Source organism: Cygnus olor, chromosome 6, assembly GCF_009769625.2.
Source record: "Cygnus olor isolate bCygOlo1 chromosome 6, bCygOlo1.pri.v2, whole genome shotgun sequence".
Taxonomy (NCBI): Eukaryota; Metazoa; Chordata; class Aves; order Anseriformes; family Anatidae; genus Cygnus; species Cygnus olor.
In genome coordinates this window covers 1,428,609-1,454,732 of record NC_049174.1, presented here as the reverse complement: position 1 = coordinate 1,454,732, position 26,124 = coordinate 1,428,609, and the positions used below count along the sequence as shown (strand labels likewise).

At 38.2% G+C, this 26,124-nt stretch overlaps 1 protein-coding gene across 1 annotated transcript; it reads right to left on the bottom strand.

The window, feature by feature from the left end:
* Positions 1-22,526, bottom strand: SF3B1 (splicing factor 3b subunit 1). The gene is given in 29 exon segments (XM_040562663.1): positions 1-486; positions 488-599; positions 601-623; positions 1,896-2,112; positions 2,603-2,655; positions 2,658-2,829; positions 2,831-2,875; positions 3,757-3,885; positions 4,348-4,468; positions 4,554-4,665; positions 4,757-4,939; positions 5,176-5,397; positions 5,982-6,119; positions 6,290-6,424; positions 6,512-6,657; positions 6,925-7,195; positions 7,342-7,428; positions 7,874-8,053; positions 8,811-8,912; positions 9,003-9,200; positions 9,897-10,018; positions 10,386-10,598; positions 11,382-11,616; positions 11,804-11,971; positions 13,155-13,234; positions 15,024-15,138; positions 15,791-15,892; positions 17,140-17,306; positions 22,370-22,526. Coding segments are annotated over 29 exon segments (3,897 nt in total). The 5' UTR covers positions 22,398-22,526; the 3' UTR covers positions 1-465.
* Positions 22,527-26,124: the final 3,598 nt, after the last annotated feature.

Here is a 26,124-nt window from a genome sequence, read left to right as displayed (position 1 = left end):
TTTGTATAATTTTCTTATTTATTCAAAAGCTAGGGGATGACAAAAGGGTTTAAAATGTTTATGCCACCTATTTATTACATGAACAAATACTTAAATCCATCAGAGACTCGTTTTACAAGTCCCTCTGTCCAAAAACCACACCGGAATTATTTTTATACACAAATGTTATTTCTCAAATAAACAACCCCTTTAAACACAAGGAATGAAATCTAAATCTTCATAAAGATGAATCCAAAATGAAATCCCTCCAGTACATTGTAATCACTGTTTTCTTGGTCACTACTGGCTTTAACTGTTAACATCAAAAACAAGGACATATTTAAAAATCATGCTACTGGATTCCTAGCTCTGCCTCTGACCAGCTCTATACTGATCTCCAATATTTTAAAATTGTACATCATCAAATCTGAAGCATTTAAGTGAAGAACAGCTGTGCATTAAACCACAAACAACAGAACAAGAAGATTATAAGATGTAGTCAAGCTCCATAACGAATATAGGTGTTCTTTTCATCATTATAGATTCTTGGATAATGTGCTATCAGAGCATCCTGTGATCCAATATAGATGGAATTATAAATCTTCAGTAGACATCTCTGACTTCCGGGCAGGGTGAAACAAACCTATAAAACAAACAAAGTTTTATTAAAAGCTTAAGTTCTAAATGTATGTTATTAAATTTAACCAAGTTTTATACAATAAGCATTTGAAAACACTGATAACAATTAACATCAGTTATAACAAAGAAGGTGCAATAAACACGTCATTCTCCATGTTGTGACTATATAAACCAGCAAGTACTAAGAAATTATTTCTTATATCTGGAAGTGTTTTTCTTCCTGCAGGGAGAAATTCCACTAGATCTACCTCTACTTTTCCATTAAAAAAGGAATTAAAGTCAGCTACAGTGTATTCATTTGGAATTTACTCTTATCTTTGGCTCAATTACCTGTGATTTAATTCTGTAGAGAGCACTAGATAGAAATACAGGGATAAATGATTCTTAAACAAAAAAATGAGCAGAATATAGAACTTCCTTCTAGTGTTTTTACAAACTAAGAAAATACATATAAATGAGCAGAAAAAGCACTGCACAAGAGACTTCTTATGGAACTTTCACCTTCCTACTGATGTCAGTATGTTTGTACAGAGGACCCTACTTGAAAAAGCACAGAGTTAAATTCCCATATCTACCAATTAATAAAATGCAAGTCACACCATCTCTACACTGATCTGCACTACATTCATCCTTGCTTCTCATCTGTCATGTGTTTAAATTCTACACCCAATGCAGCAAGAACTGTTACGCACAAATACACAGAAAAGGAAGCCTTCACATTTTACTTCCACATACTCACAGAAGTCGGGCTAGTTTAACTAGCACTGTTGTAATGGTATAAATTCTGTTCCAAGCACTGTCTTCTAGTGCTTTGCACTGAAGCGGTTTTAAATTACTTACTATTTTACTTGGCTAACAGCAAATAACGTTGATGTAATACCAATCCTACTTTCTGTTATTAATCTCACTTGTTACTTGTTTTCTTAACTTTTTGGACTACTTACTTATTCCCCATTCATTATTTAGTGTCCTCAAGCTTGCACGCTTCCACTTTTACAAGTCAGAGACCTTTTTTAGTCAATTTATATTCTGTTACTTATTTCTATGCAAGTTCTTCAATATAATCAGTTATCTCACTACACAAAAATCGGTGTTTACTTCAAGTTGCTATTATCAAACTCGTTGGTACAGGATGCCACGTTTAAATACTTTAAAGAGATGAGAAGCCAGACTGTTTTCCTTTGCTGGAAATCTCCTTGAGCTGACTTTTTGTCTTCTGAAGTGAAGCCTGTCTGACAACTGCTGTCTCTGCTATCCCAATATACATTAGGACATACCTGTAAACAATACTGCAACATTCTGCACGGACCGATAGCAACTCTGAGGCCCTCCAGAGCTCCCATAACTGCCTGAATGACGTGTGGGGAGGTTTCAAACACATTAGGCCATACGTAATTTAACAAATGATTAAGAGAATCTTCACAGCCAAACCCATAGACACCAAGAGACATGTGCTGCACCACAGCACTGGCTGTTTGCCTGTGTACAAGATCCCTGGAAAGAAAACAATGGTCTGTTAATAAATTATACTTAGAAACAACGTAATTGGACACAAGCATCACGTTTCTTTTCACTAACTACTTTGAAAGCAGTAATATATGCTTTTAAACCCACATCTACTGGCAGTAAGAGGCACAGTAACCAAAACTCAGTTAATTTAATAAAGACAATTTTCTGACAAAATATTGTGTTATAATTCCACGAAGGTACTAACAATAGAAATGATCAGAAGCTGTTTGAATATAGTAAGTCCTGTCCCACTTAAGATGCTTGTATCATTTTAATCTTCAAAATCACTAGAAAAATAGAAGTATATAATCTGAATTATTTGCAGACTGAGTCCCAAATCATGCTGGTCACTTTGAACAAGAAAGCTAACAAGGACAATGTGCATATTTGTGACTGTTAGACCCAGCTGTATGCTTAACAAACGACTATGGCTAACTGTACCACAGGCAGAAAGAAGAGAAAGAAGCGTACTCACCTGTCCATTAAAGCATCTTCAAGCAATGGTGTAACAGCATAAATGTAATCTTTCTCCCCATCTCTCCAATGTATTCAAACAGGAAAGAAAGAGATTTTAACACACCATTCTGCACATTCAGTTCTGGAACTCTGTATTCATTCATGAGTGCAGGCAGCACTGTGAAAGGGGAGCATGTTTCAGCTACAATAGCAATTGCTACTGTAGTACATACTCTGTTCTGTCTTCCTGTACTTTCAGTTATTTAGCAGTGTAGCCAATACATCATGAGGTCTGGAAGAGATAATATGCATGTCCACGTCAATAAATTCACTGAGGACATAGCTAAGTTAGCTGAGGTTGAAACAGAATACTGTGGAAGAACATGGCTTAGCCTTTCTTCAAAGAATTAAAATAACAGGGAAACACCATAAGCCATGAAATTTTGAAACAGCTCAATTGACTGCAAGACCTTGTGTTTTTCATAGCCAACTTTTTTTTGTTTAATACTTTCCCTAGTCTTAGCTTTTGTTCTACCTCTAGTTAGTTTGCAAACAAACTGGGAGATATGAGTAGCCTCCCGCTATTACTCTGATCCCACAGGCAATTACAAACATGTACACAGTTATACATGTTAATTCCAAATAAGACTTTGACAGAGATAGGCAATTGGGTGTAGAAAAGCCCAGTTATATCATTACTTGGTAACTTGCTCTATCTGTTTAAATCAGCAATTGGTCATTCACTTAAGACTACGCATAATAAATGGGAATTACACTTCATTCTACTATTTGCTGACTTGTAATACCACCTTAGTGTCAAAAAATCCTTTGCAAATGAAGGAAGCATCAATTTAAGCGAATAAGAGTGTTTAAAGGAGAGTTTATGAAAGAATACAGAGGGTCTGAATGAGCATCACACTATCAAAACTTGAGGAGACAAATGGCTCTTAGTACCAAGTTATATTCTAACCTTGGTAGCCTACAAATTAAGTCCAAAAGTGCAGCACCATATGCTAATAATGTGTTTATATTCTCCTACTAAATGAATAAAAATCAAGTGTAAACATTGACATGTTAGAAGAAAAGAAGTTCAAATATTTCTTACCATTAAATAAATTATTGCTATGTTAGGTAATTTTGCGTAGAATTGGATAAAGCATTAGCCTAACTCACCCAATAGCTTTCGCAATATAGCCAAAAGTGTTTACTGTGGCTCTTCGATAGCCTTCTTGTGAGCTTTAATAATTCAAGCAATTCAAGCAGATCCTCATCCATTCTCTTGCGGAAACATATTCTGCACCTCTGAAAGAGAGTAAAGTGAGTTACCTCTTCAGTGATGTTAGAAGTTTTAAAATAAAATCTCAAACTGCAGCACCTATTCATTCACTATCAACGCAGGGACACTATTTAAGGAATTTACTTAAAGAAAGAATCCCTTAACATCAGACCTTCACTGATTAACAGTTTACACAGAATGCACGCAACATAGTAAGTTTTAAATTTGAAGACACGGACAATATACTCCTTACAAAATGTTTATAGATAATACGATTACATGTAATTACAATACATTCAATAGATCATGTGCAAAATATTTTATCTTAAGCATTATGCACAACTTTCAAAATAAAATTTAACAATATCAAGAAATAAAAAAAACAAACAAGCAAACAAAAAAATAGATGCCAGACCTGATATTCAAGTTTAGCTTTTGCTACAGTAATTGCTTCCACAGATGATCAATTTTATTAGTAGCCAGCTTACCGGTCTGCAATTCGCCCAACAAGATCAATACAATTCTCCTGTACTTTCTCATGTCTGTTCTTCAAAATAGGCGTAAGCCGTGGCAGCAGATCTTTGATAGGTGGTGTCATCTTGTGCATACCTATTGATCCAAAGAAGCATATTAAGTTTTGCACTGCCTTTTCATTTCACTCTTGAATAGGCACATAATCAATACACAAACATACCTATAACATTCACAATAGCCTTAAGCGCTCCAAGTATGCTGCCCAGTACTTCAGGATATTCTTCACCCAGGTACTCATACAACACAACTCCCAAATGTCCCATCAGTTTTTCCTACAACCAAGTACAGAGATTTAGAGATTGTTTCCGTCCTTCTCATTAGTATGACATCCTATAGCAAATTTGATGCAAGTCAGTACAATACCTCTTGACAAGTCTTCATGACAACTGCAGTACGAGAGATCAGGTCAGCAGCCTGCTGCCGAACTTTAGCTGATTTGTTGTTCAAACGCCACAAAACAGTACCACAGATTTGTGGCAAGTAGGGCTTAACTCTTTTGCCTAGAGCATTAACCACTGTGCCAAAACCATTCAGCATCACAGAATCCTGGGTGTTAAAACAACAAAGGAAAATTAGGTCAAAGCCACTATTGTGTTTCATTACATCTGCCTTCATCTAAAATTGTTATTATTAAAATGCTAACATTCTAGATCTAATATCTGTATTCCATTGATTAGAGCACTACAAGGGTTAAAAATAGCTTACAAGCATACATTTCCCTGTAACTAACAGTGAGCTACCTTCCAACAAGTCAAGCAAATACTAAATACCCTTGCCCATACCTCTGTGGTCTGTTCTTGAAAGGCGTACAAGATACCATCAATAAGTTGTTCTTCCAGTTTATGATCAATGTCTGCCGCACCCAGATTTCCCATTATCTTTTCAATTGTTTCCATGACCATTTTTCTGTACTGCTCAGCCTCATCTTTCAGATCATCCACAATTCTAGAAATAATTTCAGCTGCTCCAACTTTATTTGCCAGCTCCACTGTTGTATCAACCAACTGAAATACACAAAGGGTAAGTGAGGAAACATTGTTAAAATCTATTTTCTAAATATTGACAATAAATTTCCCTTGTCTGAAGAGGAGAAACAGCACTATGCTGGTTTCCAATTTCATTTCAGTGGAAATCTTTTTCAGAAAGAAGTTACGAGTGGTAAATTCGAAACAGGTTCCATCTAGGAAAACAGTAAAAATGCAGCAGTACACACAAAAAAAATGATGCACCTGTATAGCTACTGTAGCCTTGGTACCATTATTGAAAAAAGAGGAATCCTAAGCTCACCCTAAGACTGACAATGTTTCTTTAAAGCTCGCTATAAACAACTGTTTTCACCTTTTGAAATCATCCAATGTTTTCAACGACAAAAAAAAAAGGTGAATTTAGAGCTGATGTAGATTCATATTCAAAGAGAAATGCCTGGTAGCCTTTTAACAGTCTACGAACCTTCAAGCTATGCACATTCTAAACCACTATTCCAAACACATTTCCATCACAGGACATACAAGACATAGAAGAAGCATTTAGGCTGAATGAACAACCTAAACATGAATTCTGTTTTACTGTAATTTTCCAACTAAAATACCTGTCTGTAATTTCTCCTGTCCAATGCCATTCTGTGCTGCCAAAAGTGTTTGAAAAATGGCGGCAAGATCTCCGTTTTAATGTAGTTTGCTTCAACACCATCCGTACCACAACACTGCTTGACCACCTGGCAGGAAATAAAATACAACAATTTTAATTCTGTGTAGGGTTTGTGGTGTTTTGGTTTTATTTTAAAGAAAATGACGAATATACATATTCAATGTCAATGCTAAGCATTCAGAGCTGATCATTTTAGTATCTTGCACTGTCAGTGTATGAACAATTAATTCGGATGTACCTTCAATACAATTTTTTCATCTCTTCATCAGGAGACTGGAACTCTCTGATAAGAATTAGCATGACTTCTCTGGTGTAATAGTTCGCATATTCAGCGTCCATAAGTGGAATCAAATAACCAATAGCCTTCAAAAAGGCAGCCAAACCCTATTTAAAAGAAGAAATATCTCCCATGAGTTACAAAAGACATACGCTCATTTCAATTCAAACTAAAAGGAAGTATTTTAGACATACCTTTCCTCTGTGCTGACGTATACCCTTCCATAAAGGCTTCAGAACAGAATCAAATGACTCAATACCATAGGGAGTAGCTGCCTCAGCCAAAGCAGCAATAGCCAAAGCACTGATGGTACGAACTTTCTGCTGCTCATCCACAAGACCTGTAAACAGTAGCATTGAGGACCACTTCTCGTGTCTTTAACTCAAAATAACAAAAATACATAGACAGTAGAAAAGAGAGAAACTTATTTTTGGGAAAATTAAACCACTATTCCTCTTTCAGAGGCAGCTGAATTATTTACCAGTGTCAAAAGAACATACAAAACAAGGACCTTAATATCCTTTTGCCTCACCACAACACAAAAGACAAATTCCAAAGACAAAAAATAAAGAAAAACAAAATCTTACCCAGGGAAGGCAGAACCTACCATGTTCAATAATTTCAACCAAGCTCCTGAGATGAGGCAAGATAGCACAACCCATAAGAATAGCAATTTGCTGCACAATCTTGATGCCAGTATGCCTAGCCTGCCAGGACTTTTTGCTTTTACAGACAGCTTTCAAGAACGGTAACAGAGAAGGAATGCCCAAAGCAGAGGCAACAACAGCAAAGGCTCGAGCTGTTGTGTTTCGGACATATTCATCCATGTTATCAATATCAGGACGCATTGTAGAGATCATTGTTGCCAAACCAGCAGCCTAAAAGAAAAATATACAGAATGCATGGATTGTATTTATTAACAGCACAGTTAATTTTTCTGCCATGACTCTATATAAGCTCTATGTAAGTTTATATAAGCTAACTCCCCAATTCACGATCTCACTGAAGAAAGCAACTTTATTACCTTTGCCAAGTTTGAAATAATTTCTCTGCCTTCCACTCTGGCATAATAGTCTTCATCAATCAGCAGTGGTTCAATGACAACAAGGATCTGAAAAGATAAGAAAAACATTACCATTTATGAATGCATTAAGGAGAATTTCTGGTCCTAATAAGAAAATGAAGATTCCATGAAGCTGAGATAATTCCATGGATCCAAGCTTTAAGCTCTATGATGACCAGGAAAAAAAAAAAAAAAAAAAAAATCAAATGTTACGCTTTTTCACAGCTGTCTCTGAAGAACCTGGCCTACAGATGCTACCTAGATCATGTAAAATCCTCCCTCTCCCTCCCAAGTGTGCATTTATCATTTTAACATCAGGCCTTAATAATGCAAAGCCCACACTTGGATCACACTACAAGAGATTTTGAAATTCATCTGAAGAAATATGTAGGTTTATAAAAAACAGTTTTCAGCTATGCAAATAGACCTTACATTTCTCCCAACAGTGATCAAAAAGAACTAATCAAAGATGAAATAGTGAACTTCAACAGACCTTGTGTACATATGGTCGGACCAAATCATCCAGTTTGTAGAGAATTCTGTCTATGACTTTGACAAGCAAGTGACGCTCCTGATCTTCAAGCGTTGGTGACATCAGCAGAGGCAGAATCTGGTTAAACAATGGTCCTGCTCCAAATTCCCGAGCTTTATCAGTAATTTGTCGCAAAGCAGCCTAAAAAAAATTAAAAAAAAATCAAACAGCCTGTCAGTTAAACTAAGGAAACAATACTAACAAAGCAAGTAGACATTAGCCAAGTTAAAATGTAATCTATTGTAACCACAGGTTTCAAAATACTTCTTCCTACCACTGCTAAACTTTTTCAAACGATTTTATGCTGCATTTGTTTTTACATAAATGCATCAAGAAAAACACTGAGATTTTCTCTCTCTGATGTTCAGTTTTTATGAAAAGCACGATCCTGGTCTAATATAATACAAAAATAGTACCACCTGAAAATTCTTTTACACAGCACTTCCTTGCATCTACGCAGCTTGGTGCTTAGGTCATTTAGAGTACAAGTGTGCAGAAAATGCTGCTAATTTATTACATGCTGTGCAAGCCAGAAACTTGAGTAAGAGCTACACTGCCAATTTAACAAGCAAAATCCAGAAAATTACAAAGGCCTGTAATGAAAAAGCACTATAAAACTGGCTTCTCATAATTGCAAAATATTCTATAAGCCATCATATGATATTTAGTGACTGACATTACCATACAAAGAGCAGCTAAAACCAAGTACATAGAAGGACAAAAAAAGCTGTACATGTATAGAGGGAGAAAGCACTAAACAGCTCTCCGAATTTACGAGATTTTTAAGAGAATCCCGTGGACTGCAGGAGTAACAACAGTAGTCTGAAATTAAGTGTGAAAATAAATGTGTATTTTTGAAAATTGGAGTGGTAAGAATACATCTGATAATTAATCTTACCTTTCTCATGGGAGGCGTGCCGTTCTTTATTTTCAGAAGTAATTTCATTATCTTCCTCTCCTTCTGTTCTTCAGGACTCAGAGTTGACTCATCAACATCAACCTACAAATAAATCCAGACAAATTAATAGGCATTGCTACAAGTTCAAAAAAGATCAGACAACTTTAACAGCATAAATGAAATCGCATTTACCAGAAGTTTATCAAAGTATTGGATATCATCTGGTTTTAGGAAAGGAAGATTGCCAGATGGCTGGTCATTGACGCTTTTCATAGTACGGTCTTCCGTCTGCATGTGGAATCCAGTCATACCACCCAAAGGCGTTGGAGTTGCTGTAAGCTTACGGGCTGGAGTGCGAATGGGTACATACCCAGCTGGCGGGGGAAGAACCTACCGAAGGAGGAATTAAATATGTTAAAAACCACACCACAACACAAACCTAAAGGAGAATCTCCACAGCCTGCAAGGCAGAGAATTTATTTTACCGCAGCAGATACAAAGGGAGGAATGCATCAAATGCAAAGCAAATAAAATAGAACATACGGGTTTAGTCATTTGCAGATCTGTGTGTTATTGCATACGTCAGATTTAATATTCAGCGATATAAACAAATTCAGCATGATAGTTCCTATTTGTGCTTATTGTGTGCTGACAATTATTTCAGAAGAAAGCACACTTGCACTAAGGAGAGCGTGGATAATAAACTCAAACTCTCTTCACAGAAGTATTTTTAAAAAAGCACTTCAGTATTTATATCAACATAATTTATTTGCCAGCTTAGAATTTGTAACTCTCTTTTGTCTTATCATGTCTGGGCTTCATTTCTGACTTTAACAAGCACGCCTGCCATTGAGAAGCAGAATAAGGACTGGCCTTTCAAACCAAAAAGTTTCTCCCTTTCTAATAGATTTACAGTAAACAAGCAACTGAACCAACCAAATGTCTACATGAATTAGTAGATTAGAATCAGTACTTACTGTGAAATATTCTACGTATTGGACAACTTGTTTAAAAAGAAAAAAATCCATATCCTCTGGCAGAAAAAAAAACACCACGGTCTGCTGTATTTTACTTCAGATGAATTACCTTATATCCTTCTGGGAACATAGCGTCCAATTCCTCATCAGAAAGTGGTCTATTTCTCTCATCAATTTCCCTCTCCCAACGCCAAGCCTGCAGCTGTTCAGGAGTCATGCTCATGATATGACCTATATTCAAATTAGAAAAGGAGTTAAGAAAACTTGCATATGCAGAAGATATGTTTACTTAACCTTTTAGGCGTTCTCTTGAGCCAAAGTTCCCGCAGAACTTCAAGACTGTAGCCAATCAAGACATTAAACTTTTATAGTCTTTTATCAGTGTCTTCACCAACTAGATCGAACATGAACACGCCCATAACTTGAGCCTTGATTACCACACAGAACTGATTAGCTGTGGACTTTTAAAAAAAAGTAAACTGGTAAACTGAGCATATGCTGACTGCTTTTACACCGGCAGAAGAACATGTTAGGCATAAAGGTAAATGCTTCATTTTCATGTAAAGAAGTGAAGTCTTAGGGAATGAACTGGGCTCACCTGGTGTCGGAGTTGCCATGTTCATAGCTGGTGTACCAATGGGTGTTTTGCCAGGTGTCAGCACAGGAGTGCTGCCACCCATCTGGCTAGCAGGTGTTTCATCCCATCGTGACTTTCTTTTACTTGCTCCTGGGGTTGGTGTCTCACCAATGGAATCACCACCTCTATCTGTACGAGGAGTCTCAGCCCATCCACTGCCGTGTCCTGGAGTATCTAAAATAAAACAAAATATTTTTTGTAGAAAGCTGAACAGTGTATGTTCCAACTACAGTGAAAACAGAATTGGATATTGGTAATATCCATATATCTACATGAATCAACAATTATGAAATAAACAAATACAGTAGAAAAGTTCAGATTTTTTTTCAGTGAATAGTGAAAAGTCATTACACAAAAAACATCCAGAGGATTTAATTTTACGAAAAAGTATCTCATGTTCCCATTGAATCTTAGCAAAAACAAAATACTAAAAAAAGACAAAAAACTCAAGATGTTCTAGATAATAAAGTACTCTACACACTCACTTGATAAAACATTTAAGTGGTGTTTCATTGTTCTCTGCCATGTCAGCATCATTTAAATTAAGGCAGGAGAGAAAAATGCTTCCAAAACTCGCTTCAATGTTAAAGCAAGATTTCCAAAAAAAATTCAACACTTCAAAAACCACACACAAAATTGTATCACAAAAACAATTTCATGTAAGCTACTTTATTATGTCCTAAGTACTCACTAAAATCCCAATCTGCAGCAGTCACTAGACGTACCACAAAATTGTGATAAATTTTTTGAACAGAGCTGCTTTCACAGATTTGTGCTAAGGTATTAGACATAATCCAATGCTACAAACTCAAACAAAAACATCGCTTCACATCAGCCACTAGATGTCAGAATGTATTTATTTCTTGTCTGCCTTTCGCTTCTACTGTTTGTGTAGGCTGGAAAATTCTAATACCATTAGCCACTCAAAACTTCTTAAGACTGCTTTGCCATAAATACCTCTTTCTGTTTTAGGTGTTTCATCCCATCGATTTTTACGTGCACTGGAAGTGGCACCTCCGTGGCCTGGTGTTGCATGACCAGGTGTGTCCCGTCCAGGTGTTGCAGCCCCTGCTGGTGTATGACTGGGAGTAGGATCCCATATTTTTGAGCCTGGGGTGGCACCAGGAGTTTCGCTACCCTTTGCACGGCCTGGGGTTTCATCCCAGCGCAGAGACGGTGTATGTCCAGGAGTCTACACAAGACAAAACCAAAAGTATTTCTCTCTCTCATTCTATATACAGTAAGAGACTAACGTTTTTCTTTTCTATATGCACACGCATGCACATATTTGTTGGCAGAGTAAGAAGCTTCTGAAATTCAAGAGGACTAGCATTAATAAGGTCTTCTACAGATAAACTGATGAACATGCGGATTATTACCTCTGCTTGATCCCAACTGGATAATTTTTTAGGTGTAGCACCAGGAGTCTGATCAGCTGTCTGATCCCAACGCCGCTTGCGTTTTGAAGGTGGCTGAGATGAAGCTCCATTGACGACTTTAAGCTCTCCAGCTTTAGCTTTTTCAGCTAGCTGCTGCCTAATTTCCCTCTATTCAAGGACACAAAAAGACAAACAGGTTTCTTAAGGCTTCTACAGATCAGACATTAAGAAAAGATTTTTCAGTTGCATCAGGTATCTTTTTACGGTATTTTTGAAGTTTTGCCCAAACAACATGCAATTAGCCACTCTGATTTAATTTTAAGTTTATCATCTTTTCAAATTATTCTATGCTGACATTGTTTTGTGTTTGGAAGGGCTGTTTTAAAATTCATTTATTATAAAATCCCATATTATAGCAGGAAAAAATGCATTGAGAATTTTTTTAAGGTGCTACCAATTTCCGTCTCTCATATGCATGACTTAAAATCATTACCAGTCTGTTTCAAATGAGCTCCTCTTCAATAAATTAAAGAGAAATGAGTTGGAAAATATGTTAATTTGTTATACCCTGTGACATAAAAAACATGAAATTCTCATTTAAAATTCTGAAATAACATTGCTAAAACAGCACTCTGACACAAACTAGTTTTCACTTATCAGTGAGACGACAGAGAAACATTATCAAAATGATATATTATTTCCTCATTTAATGTCTATCAACCAGGTTAAACGAATATACATCTATAGATGTCACTGGAACTGTAAGATCTTGCTCCAGTTAATAAGATGGTGCTGTAGGTATTATATAAGGATTTTTTATTCTATTACAACCTTCTTTTTAAATATTAATATGAATTTCTAAAAGCCATGAATCAAGCATGCATTTTACTTATTTTCCCTTTGATAAAACTAAATATTTCCCTTCGTTAAAACTAAGCGTTAACCTCACAGCAGTTCTTGGTACTGCAACGTCTGTCATAATAAGGAAAGACTTAAAACCTCCCTTGATTCTCTTTACATACAGCTCACAAGAACAAATCTGACACTGAACACCCCTCAATGACTATCAGTTTTTGTATCTCCTCCTGTGCAAGAAAATAAACAAGTCCAAGTGGTATAAAAAAATTATACTGAGACCATTTCTCCCTCCACTCTCTAGGTATTATACAGAACAGATGTTTTCCAGTCTTTAAGGTCAACTGGACTTTCAAAATGTGAAAGATGGGATTCTCCAAAGAAAAAAAGACTTAGGTCAAGAAAAAGGCAACAGAATGTTCCCACTGTTCTTTTTGTCACTTCAAAGGCCGTAAAATGAAACCAAGTTCAAATGCAAACCCCTCCCCATGCACACCTCTTCTTTTGTTAAATGCTGTTCACGCATGACATCCATGTATGTTCTGGCATTCATTTTAGGATCTGGTGTCTTCCCTCCTGCAGAAGAGAACAGCAACAGGAATGGAGCACAATTAGTACAGGATAAGCAGAAACTATTGAATTTTTCTACTGTCCTGCTCTAATTTTATATTATTCCATGATCATTTAATTTTACTTTTTGACTGAAAATTTTAAAAATTACTTGTATCTTACGTTTATTCAGTTTGCTGATCAATTTAACCTGTTTGAACACAAACATATCTACTGCAGTTTCAAACGAATATTTTAAAGCAGATATATATGATAAAATGACAACACAGTTAAGAGTCTTCAGAAGTGATGGGTTCCTGGGTTGCTAATCCGGAATACGTACACTTTCGTGCCTTTGTCTCCATCAGCAGTTCTGACTTCAAGCAGCAGAATAGAAGCCTAGAAAATTATCTCTTTACCATTAGTAACACTTTGGAAATATATTTATATTCAAAACATTACCTTGTGTAAGCTGTTAAAACCTAGTTGTTATCTGACTATAAATAACTATTGCATACCTAAATAATGTTTAAAATGTTTTATCATAAAGACCCATTTATAAGTTTGACAAATCTGGACACGCCTCCCAGATCTTCCAATGTCATATTGTAAAAGGGCTTCATTTCAAAAAAATCCCAAAAAAATGTTTGATGTCACTTTCCCCCTCTTCTCTTCTCAAAGTACAGTTGCGATTGGGATTGGAATGTAATACAGTACATATACCACCACAATGATACTCACAGGTAATGGGTTTGTATACCATATGTTGTTTTATGCTGTGTATCTTGAGTTAAGTAATCTTTTAAACACTTTACAAGAAGCCCAACTTTGTAAAAATTAAGACATGTCAAGATAAACACTATTCTTTAAGAAGAATGTGCACATTTGCTATACAAGTTGTATAGCATTATAATTTAGGAAAAAAATAAAATTCTTAAACATTTCTATGCTGAAGATCATTGCCCAATTGGCTGTGTCATTCTGACACTAGCTTTGATAGGACTTTCCTTTGGAATACTTTTTCACCATAATCTACACAGGATGTGTTGAACTGCACCCTTAAGAATGCAGACAGGACTGGCATATAGCAGTACTGCTGTAGGAAAGAAATTAAGGACAGTTAGTATGGGCCTGTGAATTCTGACAATACATGTTTATATCAATTACAGTTAAGCAAGTAAAATAATTAATATCCCTACTAATTCATGCAGGCTGAAACTCTAATTTGTAAAACCTGCAAAACAGCTGCTAATTTTAAGCCAACAGGCACCTTATTTCCACATGTGAAACTCACTCACTTGAGACCCACTAAACCCCTTTTCCTGACTTGCATTCTAAAATTATCAGAACAGACTTGAACTATTAATAGTATCCAAGTCTTATAATATCTTTTGTTTCTTTTAGCTATACCACCTAAGTTTACATAAGATGGTAAGAATTAGGTGCTCTATTATGAGAACTAGTACTTCAAAAGCATAACTCTGTAATCTATTACTTGGAATGAAAGACTTTGAGCACTCATTACACAAGTTGTTCAAGTATAATGCACAACCCAAAACAAAATGAAAAGATAAACCTTTAACCCTTTGTGTTTCTATGGCAATGGCTCATTATTTTCTTGTCCTTCTACCTGGAAAGAAAACTTGTATTATAAAGATGAAGAATATGGTATCTAGGTTTTCAACCCAATCTCTACAAAAAGGGGATGTTTAAAAACAAAACTAGGCTTATAAGCATGCCAACAGAAATCAAAGGGCTAAAGACAGTTTAAAACAACAAATTTCATAGAGGGTATAGAAAAGTCAAAACAAATTACCATCTGCAAAAGGATCAAGACGCTCAGGGGAAATTATCATCATCCGCCTGTGCTTTTTGTACTCATCTTCCCGATCTGCAATCTTTTGCGGACGGTGTTCTGCAAAAGGATCATACTAAAACCAGAAAAAAGCTGGTTAGTCACACAGGAAGAACATGAAAAACATCTGGTTACCATTAGCCTGTACTCAGTATTACTAATTTATTTTAAATCACAACTAAGTAGGAATGTCAAAATACTAGACAACTATAAATTTTACTTCTATAACTGGAATTTTCTTTTTTTAAGCAAGAGATTTTTGATCAACTAACTTCTGAAACACATTTACTTTAAGCAGCACATTCATTTGCTTCCAAAGCATTTCATGCTGTAAGCCTTTCCTCTGCTTTTTGTGTAAGACCTAACACAAGTTCGTATGTTTTTAAGTTTCAAAGAAAAATACCTTAGGAATATAAAACCTAAGTGATTACATTTTCTTTACAAAAATAGAAGTATAACAGACATTAAGATATTCCATTTATTTTCATTTTTAAATTGTCTAATCTACACTTTTTTAATGGTTTAGTGTATATGCACACATCATCTTTAAGCGCACAAATGCCAATTTTTACCACCCTGTAAGTACAGCAGCGACAAGCTTATAGCAAAATTAAAATACCATAATGCTTTATAGACATCCTGTATTTCCAGAAGACAAGACCTGGTGTCGAAACACTAATACTTCTCTTAAGACCTAAAACAGTATTTTATTGTGCCTTAAGATGTACCTGTTCAGTTGACTGCGGGATGTCATTAAGCAATGCCACTGGAGCATGGTATCCTGGCTTCTTCTGGCCAAGCAAGCTTGTAGAAGGGTAGTCATCATCATCCTGTCAGCAGAAAGACGTGGCAAATTTGTCACATTGATACTGGATTAAGATAACGTCAAATTAACATACTGCAGTTACAGACAAGATGAAAACGGACAGCTAGAATATTTACTCCAAACTTAGCAATCCTTTTCATATAGCTTATTGTATAATTCCCCCAAAACAACTGCTTAGCCAGATGACATTTTAGGGATTTGGATATGTTCATCTTCTTCCCTACAAGACTCAGTAAACATGCTACATTTACTCAAAAATGCTATCTTCACTAGTTTTACAAAAAGTATTTCAAATCAGCACTACTGATGTAATTTTCTAATCGTTATGGAAAAAATGGTGCACACCTTTTTTTTTCTTAAAGTCCAGACAAATATAAAACAAAATTTCAGTTAATAGCCCTAAAAAAACACTTTAGAAACAGGAAGAGATTCAGAAATATATTAGAGTACTGTTAATATAGTTATTGCCATTGTGGTTAAGAACGTTACAAGTATTCAGAATGTGCAAGATGCTTTTGCTATTTCATCATATTAATAGCCAATTTCTGTGCTTTAATTTACAGCAATCCAAAAGAAAAATTGCTCTTAGAACTATTATTTCAGTGAAATGCTGCAATGGAAATTTAATTAAGGAATTCCTAGAAGTCTTCAAATGGCAAATACTATACAACAAGAATGTTCTTCCATCCTCTTAAAAATGTAATTTAATCAGCGTAATACGTACGTGCTTGTATATATTTAAGGTCAGAACTGTAGTTTGACTGCTCCTGAAACTGAAAATGTGGTCATGTGTTTAACATTAAAAATAAGCATAAAGTAGTATTATTGTCGGGATACATTAGAAAAACAAAACAATGGAAAAAGCCAATTCAAAAAAAAAAGTGCTGAAAATTAGTATTTCTACCGCATTTCAAAATAGTCACTTAAACATTTTGAGCCAGGTTTTATTAGATTTTTTCATCTTGGCAGCAATGACAGAACAAAGTTAACTATTCTAATCACTGCTAAGATACTAATTAAGTACCAGACCATAACTTTTTGGCTTCTCTTGCAGCTACATGACATCCAAAGCACATTTCATGAAGTACAAGCCAGACTTAGACCTGATGAACTTCCAGGCTAAGACATGTTTTGCCCAGTATGGCTTTAACAAAAAGACCTGCTTTTGCTTCAGTAACTGCTATTAAAAATTACCCCAAATAAACACCAGAATACTTAGAATCCATTCCTTAAATAAGTAAAATCACTTACATCTTCCAATTCAGTTGCTGCAATAGAAGTTACATATCCAGCAAACCTGCTGTCACTGCCACCATAGATTTCTTGATCATAATATCCTGTGGAATCAAGGCCTACTCCTTGTGCTTCATCAAGAGCAGGCTTTTTTCCTTGAATTTCTCGAATTTGTGCTTCAATATCTAGGATAAAAACACCAAAAGTCTTAGGTCTTTTTACACACAGACATACCAAACGCAATGCTCATGTCACTACATACACCAAACTGAGTTTATCCACTCAATTCTGAAGACCATCTCTAAATAAATAAGAAAAAAACTATCATACAAAACTATAAAATCACAACGTATGTAAAGCAGATTTTCCTCAAGTTGTAGTATTATCCAGCACTGACTGTATCTTCTGTACAGGCTGAAGCAAACCATTCAAACCCACTAAGATTAACATCCCATCTTCCAAGAGAGATAGCAGAGAAGGTAATTTACACCAGTAATATTTCTCAACACTACATCAACAAAATGCTTTCTCAATTAATCTAATTCTCTAATTAAAAACGCTTTTTCAAACAGGACAAATAAGAGCTCTGCCACTCTTAATATATCAGGATCTGACACTAATCAATTCTAGTGGCAGTCTTTGACCATGGAAATTTGGTACTTTCAGAAACAACATTAACTTGGTAACCCCAAAAAACAAGGAAGCAAGTTTAACCATGCTTTCCTCCTACCTGTTGTAAGGCAACAAGAAAATAAGTTACAGTAATTCAACTGTCTTCAACAATTGTAATCTGGACATAGGTATATTAGGGCACACGCAACCCCATAAAAACAGTTACTGTTTCCATTTGTACTTGATTCAATAGATTTATGAAGACAATTATCTATAAAATACTAATTTCTGTAATCCAAACAATTATTTTCTCTGCCAAACAAAAGAGTTGCACTTCTTTGGTAAAAAAAAAAAAAAAAAATAACAAGAATCATGCTTGAGCAGGAGGACTGGACTAGATTATCACAAAAAAAAACCCTTCCAACCTCAATGATTCTGTTATTCACCCTTTCCCTATCTGAAGTAGCACTACCTCTTAATTTTTTTTTTTTATATTGGCATATTTTCCTAAGTTATTTACTATTGTTGCTCATCTCCCTTTTCCAGTATGAATAAATTTCACAAGGTTTTTCCATTATGATATCTTGCAAAAGATGCTATACTAAAACATCTGCTAACAAACCTGGGAAAAAATACGGTAAGAACAATTTTTAAAATGAAATAAATGTAATATCATTCCTAACCCAAAATATTGGGCCTCAGACCAGTAAACATAATTGAGGGATTTTTTTTATTTTTTTACTTATTGAAAGATGGCAGTGCAGAATTGCTTATTTTACAAGTAAACTGCCAACTCTGTAAACCTCAAGACATGATGTAAAGGCTGGGTTCTTTTCTTCTCACAAATAGCGCTGGAGGGCAAATTACGCATCCTATATAAATGCGTGCTTTGTACAGAGGTAACCGAATGCACAGCTTTACTTGAAAAAAATCTTTAGCTACAAGTAAAAAGACAAGGATTAAGAGCCTGCAGGACTGGCAGATAGAAACACTGAGTTCACAACAGTAAACTTGGCAGAAAACCTGCAATTCCTGCAGGGGTCTAACAGGAAAAGAAAGAAGCAGAAGTATTTTTCTAAAGTCCAAAGTGCCATGCACAGAAGATATGTAGAGTAGAATATGACAGCAGCTGGCAGGGAGAACCTCGCTCCAGCCACTTACAGGCTCCCAGCAAAGTTTTGCAGACACGCAGCACACAGTAACCTTAACAGTCACCTGTGTTACAGAAACCCACGGTACCTGCCAAGCCCAGAACTCCTGAGAGGCTGGAGCCTGACAAAAGCCCTACACTGCTGGCCAGGACCACCTGCTGAATCCTGCCCATACTTACATTCAACTCCTCATAAAATCTCACACGCCACAGGGAATTCCAGGTAGTCCAGGACGGAGACATGTTGCTCCCAAGTACGTTACATTTCTGGAGGAATACCAGAAGAAACTACTAATGCTGAATTAGGGATCCCAGGCTTGCTAACAGATGTCTCTCCTCATCCTCAGAGGCATACCACACATATTCTGTTAACCAACGTCACCTAAGCATTACATTTTTGTGAAGTTGTCTTATTACATGATTATGGAACCGAAACAACTCGAAGGAATACTTTTCTCACAGGTTTGTGAGGTGTTCCTGGCTGGTTGTTTCTTCCAAAGGACAGACCAAATTCCTGGTTCTGTCTGCAGTAATGCAGCACTGGGGTGAAAGGGACTACCTGAACGACACTGCAAGCACCAAATGCTCTTAGGCTACCATGGCATTCTTACTTCTAAAAAGCAGTTACTGGAACAACATGTTGCCTCTTCAGCAGTGTATGAAGGCCTGATTGCACAGCCATAGCTCTAACACGACTTCTTGCCTAAAATCCTCTTCCTTGTCCATCCACTGAATCAGCCTGAGCATATAGCTCAGCCACCTAAAGTGCCAATAAATACCCTGTTGCACAAGGTGGGCCACGGAGATTTGCCTGAGGGCTCTAGACATCTGCAGAGGCTGTTACAACAGCTGTGGGAGTTCCAGGACAAAGGGACGTAACACAAAAATGTTGTCCTACTAATGGTTCTTACCAACAGCTTATAGACTAATGCCATGTGCTCTTATAATAATTGTATCACTATTTTGAGTAACAATATAATAAGTAGCTATTATTTACTGAAGAGGGTACAAATCTGACTTTTTATTGGCCCCCTTTAAATTACAATAACTACAACTGTTTACACCCAAGGAACCTTCTTTTCTTCTTACATCAAAACCTGCTGGGTTATGTATACCATAAAAAAGTCTGCATAAGGCCTGCAGGATTAGCACCCCCCCCCCGCTTGGAGCCACCATCGTTTTCAATTAACTCAGTGAAGGCTATAAATGCTACTCTCTCCTTGAAGAGAGCACCCATTCAGTGGGCCCCAAGCTCCCCTTAACCAGGTCTAAAGGTCTGCAGACAGGAGTACCTGATAGCAAGTTTAGAAAGCATCAAGTATTTGGCTGGAAAAAGCCTATTTAGATTCCTTGATCTAACCGTCATTTTCTTGGAAAACCTCACACCCTATTTACCAAAGCACATAAATACAAAGAAAACAAAGAATAATGAAAAAGCTAAAAGTAACACTGTATAAAGCAAAGTACTTGTTTGATGATTTAATTAACCAGGACCAAAACAGAGACATCACTTCAGCCAAAAGACAGAGAAACAGTAAAGGGAGTGGGATTACAAAAAAGATAATATCCTACTGATCCTTTTCCGTATTTCATTATTTTCATATTAATATATTTTGGTATTTTAAAAGAAGCAACTTTAACATGTGCCATTGATTTCAAAAGTATCATAAACGTTGAATATTACTCAAAACAACATATTTGAATTAGAAGTCACGAAATACCTTGCTCACAGCCAGATCACAATAGCCTCTCTCAAAACATGTACTCCATTCCCATACAAGTATGGTCCACTTAAAACACGTTTGGAGTGCAAGACACTACTCAGTATGAAAAAAGAAAGAAGACACTGTGCCAAAGTAGTATTTTACAGTGTACACAGTTTCTCTCTTTTCATGCCTTATCATATTTTTGCACATTTAACTTGTCCTATGCAGTCTTATTTCTAGCTACCTTAAAATTTTCCTACCCGTTAAGGCTCTATGAGATGTTTGGAGGTTTGTTTTTTTTTTTCTTCTGTAAGCAAGAAAAAAAGATGCAAATGAAAACTTACTGTTGACAGCATTCAAAACTCAAGTATTTACTAAGATGTTCTAAGTAGCCAATTAAAACTACTTTTCAGCCTAACAAAACGAGGAGTCCACTTTAAGCTATGCAGCTGAAACAATCTGAAACTGTTTAAGATCTCTTTAAAGTTGTCTTAAATCAATCAACAAGTATTTAACAAGGAGCACAAAGATGTGAAAAATCTGCTAAAACAATTCAGTAACATGCAACTCTTTATCTGGAAAATCAGTCTGGAACTGAAAAAGGAAAAAGGTCAGAACCCAGAAGAAAAAATAACCAAGCTGTTCAACTAGTATTTCTGCATTGGGAAAAGATATCGCTATATGATCGTTACCAGTTCTACTTTCTTTTTTTAACTGCATATAAAAAAAATCCTTAAAACGTGTTCTAATGCAACACTAACTTGTTAGCATGTGCAACTGGGAGTGTGTAAATATTTTCATTCGGTTCAACTGACCACAGTTTGCTTCATTCTACAAGTAATTTCAAAAAATAAATTATATTATTATTAAAAGCTCTTTAGCTAATAGGAGAGACAGAACACTGTGATGGGTAATACTTGGGTAGTATCTTGTAGAAACCTCATGCATGTTATAGCATATAAACAAAAGACTAGAAATTCTCAAAAAACATCCTGGAATGCTAAAAAGAAACAACTTTGCTTAATCTTAAAAATGCGAAGGCAACTACTTAAGCATTTCTTTATCCGTGAACTCTTATCAGGTGTGCAGTGCTAAAGACTGTATTAACCTGGCTTCCACAGGAGATCATACCTCTCCGTTAGGAAATTTTTTTTTAACGCCGAACTTAGCGCCACCAAAGGCGCTGACTAGCTAGGCACCCTGCCCACTCTCACACCGCACAGCCCATGGCCAAAGGTGGGTTTTGGTTAGGGAATTAAGGCCGTGAAGTCACAGAAAACATGTCACGTGACCTAACGTTCACAGAAACATGAGAAAAAAAAAAGGTACAAAAGCAAGGGCAGAGAACCAGCGCAATTCCGAGAACTGTTTTTGCTTGCTCTAACACATATAAGCGCAGGACAAGTAGGCTGCCCCACAACAAGGCTCCGATTCATGTAAGGAGCTGCCCGCAGCAGCGAGGGCAGGCACGCAGCCCGCCAGAGGACGGCCGATCCCCTCGGCTGCTCGCTCCCCTCGAGGGGCACTCCCCTCACGGCAGCAGGGCGCCGCCAGGCAGGCTCCCCCGGGGCGGGGCGCGCGGCGGGCCTGGACGGCAGCGACCCTGGGGAGCGGGAGGCGCCGCCATTACGCGCAGGGCCCGGCCGCCGCAGGGGGAGCCCGCCCAGCCGCTGCCCGGCCCCGGAGCGGCGCCGGCCACGGCTTAGCGGCAAGGAGAAGCGCGCTTCTGAGGCGGGGACGAGGAGAAAGGCGCCGCGGCGGCCCCCCAAGGACTTTTTACCTTCGTGGGTCTTGGCGATCTTCGCCATTTTGTGCAGCGCCAACAACGCCGAGGCGGAACTGGGCCGGCCTCGCCACTTCCGTTCCGGGGAGGAAGAAGGAGTGCGCAGGCGCGGCAGCCGGCCGGGCCGCGGCCCACAGGGCGGTGGTGCCTTGCGCGTGCGCAGTGGCGGCGGCGTGGAGCCGCCAGCCCGGCGGTTGGCGGGGCCGTGGGCCTGAGCCTGAGTCCCGCCTATCTCGTGACGGACAGTCCCGCCGGCCAATGAGGGCGCGGCGGGGAGGTGGTGGCAACGGGCAGGGACGGGGGCGCTGAGGGGGAAAGTAAGCGGGAGGTGGCAGTGCAGCTGCGGCGTGGTAGCAGCCCGCAGGCAGCTTCTGCATCTCGCTTGGGAAACTAGTTCTGTTCCCAGACCTTATTCTGATGTGACATACACATATCCCAAGAGCGGGGTTCCTCTGCTCACACCTAAACGCCCCGGTGTTGTGACAGCTTGTCGTTTGTTCTCATTTGTTCTCCCTGCGTTTAGCAGCAGTGAGCAAAAGCTGAGGTAAAACACCAAGGCCGACCACAAAACGTAAGCTCAAAGTCTGTCATTGCTTAAGCACACAATACACTAATACTTCATAACATGCAGTGTAACATGTCATTTTGTATAAACTATTCACTATCACGCAGCTGTACTGTACGACTGCCAAGTTTCTAATCTACTCAACAGCCTCTGCTACAAGGAAAGTGAAACAACTTTTTAGCCAACTTGAGAACATCCGATAAGGTAAAACTTAAATTATTTGTGAAAAGGGAGGTAAATGTGTGACACTAAAACTCAGTACTCACAAATCATTCCCATTATTAAACTTCACAGCTTTTTGAAGATTCTCCTAGATAAAGACACAGTTGCGTGTGTGAACACGTGTGTAAAGATCAGTTGATTTTATGTCTGTCTTTGCTTTGTAGTGCTTAGTTTGCAGAACAATTCAGTGTTTGTAATATTTTATGTAACTACGTGTATTCAAATGTTCCTGGGACCTGCATGTGGAGGTGCAGAGGGTCTTCCCTTTGTGCTATCAAGCTCACGCTCTGCAATCCTAGAAAGATGCACTCATGGGCCACAAAAGGAGATATTTACTGGGCTGCCTAGAGACATGTGAGTGTAAGGTTGACGCAGACAGTAACTCCCTACTGCAAGAATTTAATGCACGTAACTATTTTAAGTAACTGTCACATGCTCGGGCTCACCATGAAGATCAATTTGCAGCAACTTGCTCTGGTTTCTTCAGCCTGAGTTCCAACATAAGTTATGGTCAGCAGGATTGCATTCTCTCTGTTTTCAAACGGAACTGAGCTCAGGGATTGCAATCCCAAGGTACACTTTAAAATATTAATTTTGGATATGCCATTTCCCACACAGAAGGGAGTTCTGTGTTACAAGAGTGAACAGGAATTGTGCTGTGATGAAACGCTGTAAAGTGAAATGAGAAAACTGCTTTTTTTTTTTTGCTTTTTTTTTTTTCGCTTTTTTTTTTTTTTCCCTCACAAATTCTGCCCAGGGTTCTTTAATTCGTGTCTGCCTGTCAAAGCCCTGAATCCCAATATATCTTTGCTTCCGGAACAGTATCTCTATTACATGGCTTCCACAAGACTTGATCAGGGTAACTTAGTGGTTTACCCTTCCCATTTTGACCACTGAAGTTCCTCTTTCCCCACATGCACATGTCTTCACGGAGATTACTGTGTAGATTGGAAAAAGATTGGATTTAAGAGCCCAGATGCTTTTCAGATTCAGGCTTGTATCCAAGGTACAGGCCTGTGCAGTCTTGCTTTATGTAACAGATTCAGGTCCAATTTCACGGCTAGCCTAAGCTATCACTAGCTGGCACTGTTGCCAAAAGAAGTATCCAGCCACATGGCCCGTACTTGATTTACCCATTCTATTGTGCGAGTAGAAGTTTCTGGCACTGGTTCACTCAAAGCATCCATGCCTCTAGCTACTCCCTTCTGCCGATATTCCCAAAAGAACTTATTATTTCTCCCGTGTGGAATGCTATAAAGAATTGCACAGTGAACTGACATTATGCAAAAAGCCGCAAAACTAGTTTAAACTCAGTCTTTTGATTGCCCCCAGATCTGTACTCAGCTTCAAGTGCCGTGGACTGTTTCCTGACATTTATGTGTCTATTAAAGATTAGGGCAAAACTTCTAAAGCGAAAGAGTAGAAACATTTAACAGAAGAAGGTATCTTTCAGCACCAGAGAAACTGAATTCAAGTTTCTCATGTAGTATGAGTGAGGAAAAAGTATCATGAACTTAAATCTCTTCCAGATCTAGTTTTGCTTTTGATGTCAAGTGTGCTGAGTGTCAGCACAGCACTCCAGGGCCAGCAGGGAGAGGGTGGCTGGGGAAGGTTGTGCCAGCTGGTGGCCAGCTGAGGGTGGCATCTAACTGTTTTATACAGAAATTTTGTTGTGGTCATATGCGATGGCTCTTTCTGATGTATCAGAAGTGTTTTACATCCCTCTGGTGTAAATATTAATTTGAGCCACTCTTCCTATCAGAGTTAGTAAATGCAGATCTCTGCAAACAGCAGACACCAAGGAAGTTGTAAGGACTATTTCCGAGACAGACAAATTGGATAAGAAAACAAAACAAAACAGAGTGCCCTCAGGTATCATCTTGTACTTCAGTGCTTTATCCTTCAGTTACTCTAAACGCTAGAAGGCATCAACTCTCAGTGAGGTAATTCCTGATCCAGAGAAACAAGCTGGAACAACTACATAGATGGGCACACTCCCATGGCAAGCAGGAACCAGCAAGAAAGAGCACCTCTGATGGAAGTTACGAAACATGCAGATGAAGTTAGCAACAGGAATTTGAAGTGGGGGCACAGGCTGAGGCTGTTTCGCATTTCTGGTGGGGCTGGTTTTCCCCCACGCTGTAGAACCCAGGTTTTTAAATGTTTCTGGTTTTCATCAAGCTCAGAATGAAAAGCACACTACAGGACAGCTTATCTGAAAAACACCATGCCCTGATGGGATAAAGAGCTGCTCCAATTAGTTTCAATTATTCAAATTGCTGATGTTCTGTTTAATAATTAATGTTTTTAACTAATGACAAGACACTGAGATAAGGAAAACTTTTCTGAAGAGAACATAGAACTGGACTTACTCATTTTCTAGAAATAATTTCATTTCAGTGCGTTCGGCTACTTTAACTAAAACTGTTTGAATTTCCATCAAATATAAAACTAGGGTTGCGTTTGAGTTCAGGGGACAGTTCAGAGACTTCATTAACACCACAGTCAGGCTGTTTACTGCCTAGCAGTGCACTGCTGTCACATGTTCGAGGTAAGGATATCTAAATATTATGGAGCGTGACTGTCCTCACTCAGTTCGTGCTTCCCAGCCAAGAGCTAGAGCAGCCTGCCTGTAACTAAACAAAGACCTGCAGCTTTACGGAAGGAGGCCTTGCGGGCTCAAACAACTTGTGCCATACACCATGAAGCGCAGGATACGTAACACGTAACAGCTGTAGAACAGTTCACCTTGCCTAGAACTCCCTCCAGCAGAGCTGTAAGAACGCGTAACGGGGCGATGGAGGCCGAGTCGCTGTGTAGCAGAACCGTTCGGGGCTGGTCCAGACTGTTACGGACCATCAGTGACCGTTACACGCCCCGCGCGCCACAGCCCCGGGACGGCCGCGCGCCGCCGGGCCAATGAGCTCGGGCACCTCCCTCCCGCCCCCGCCGAGCCCGTCACGTG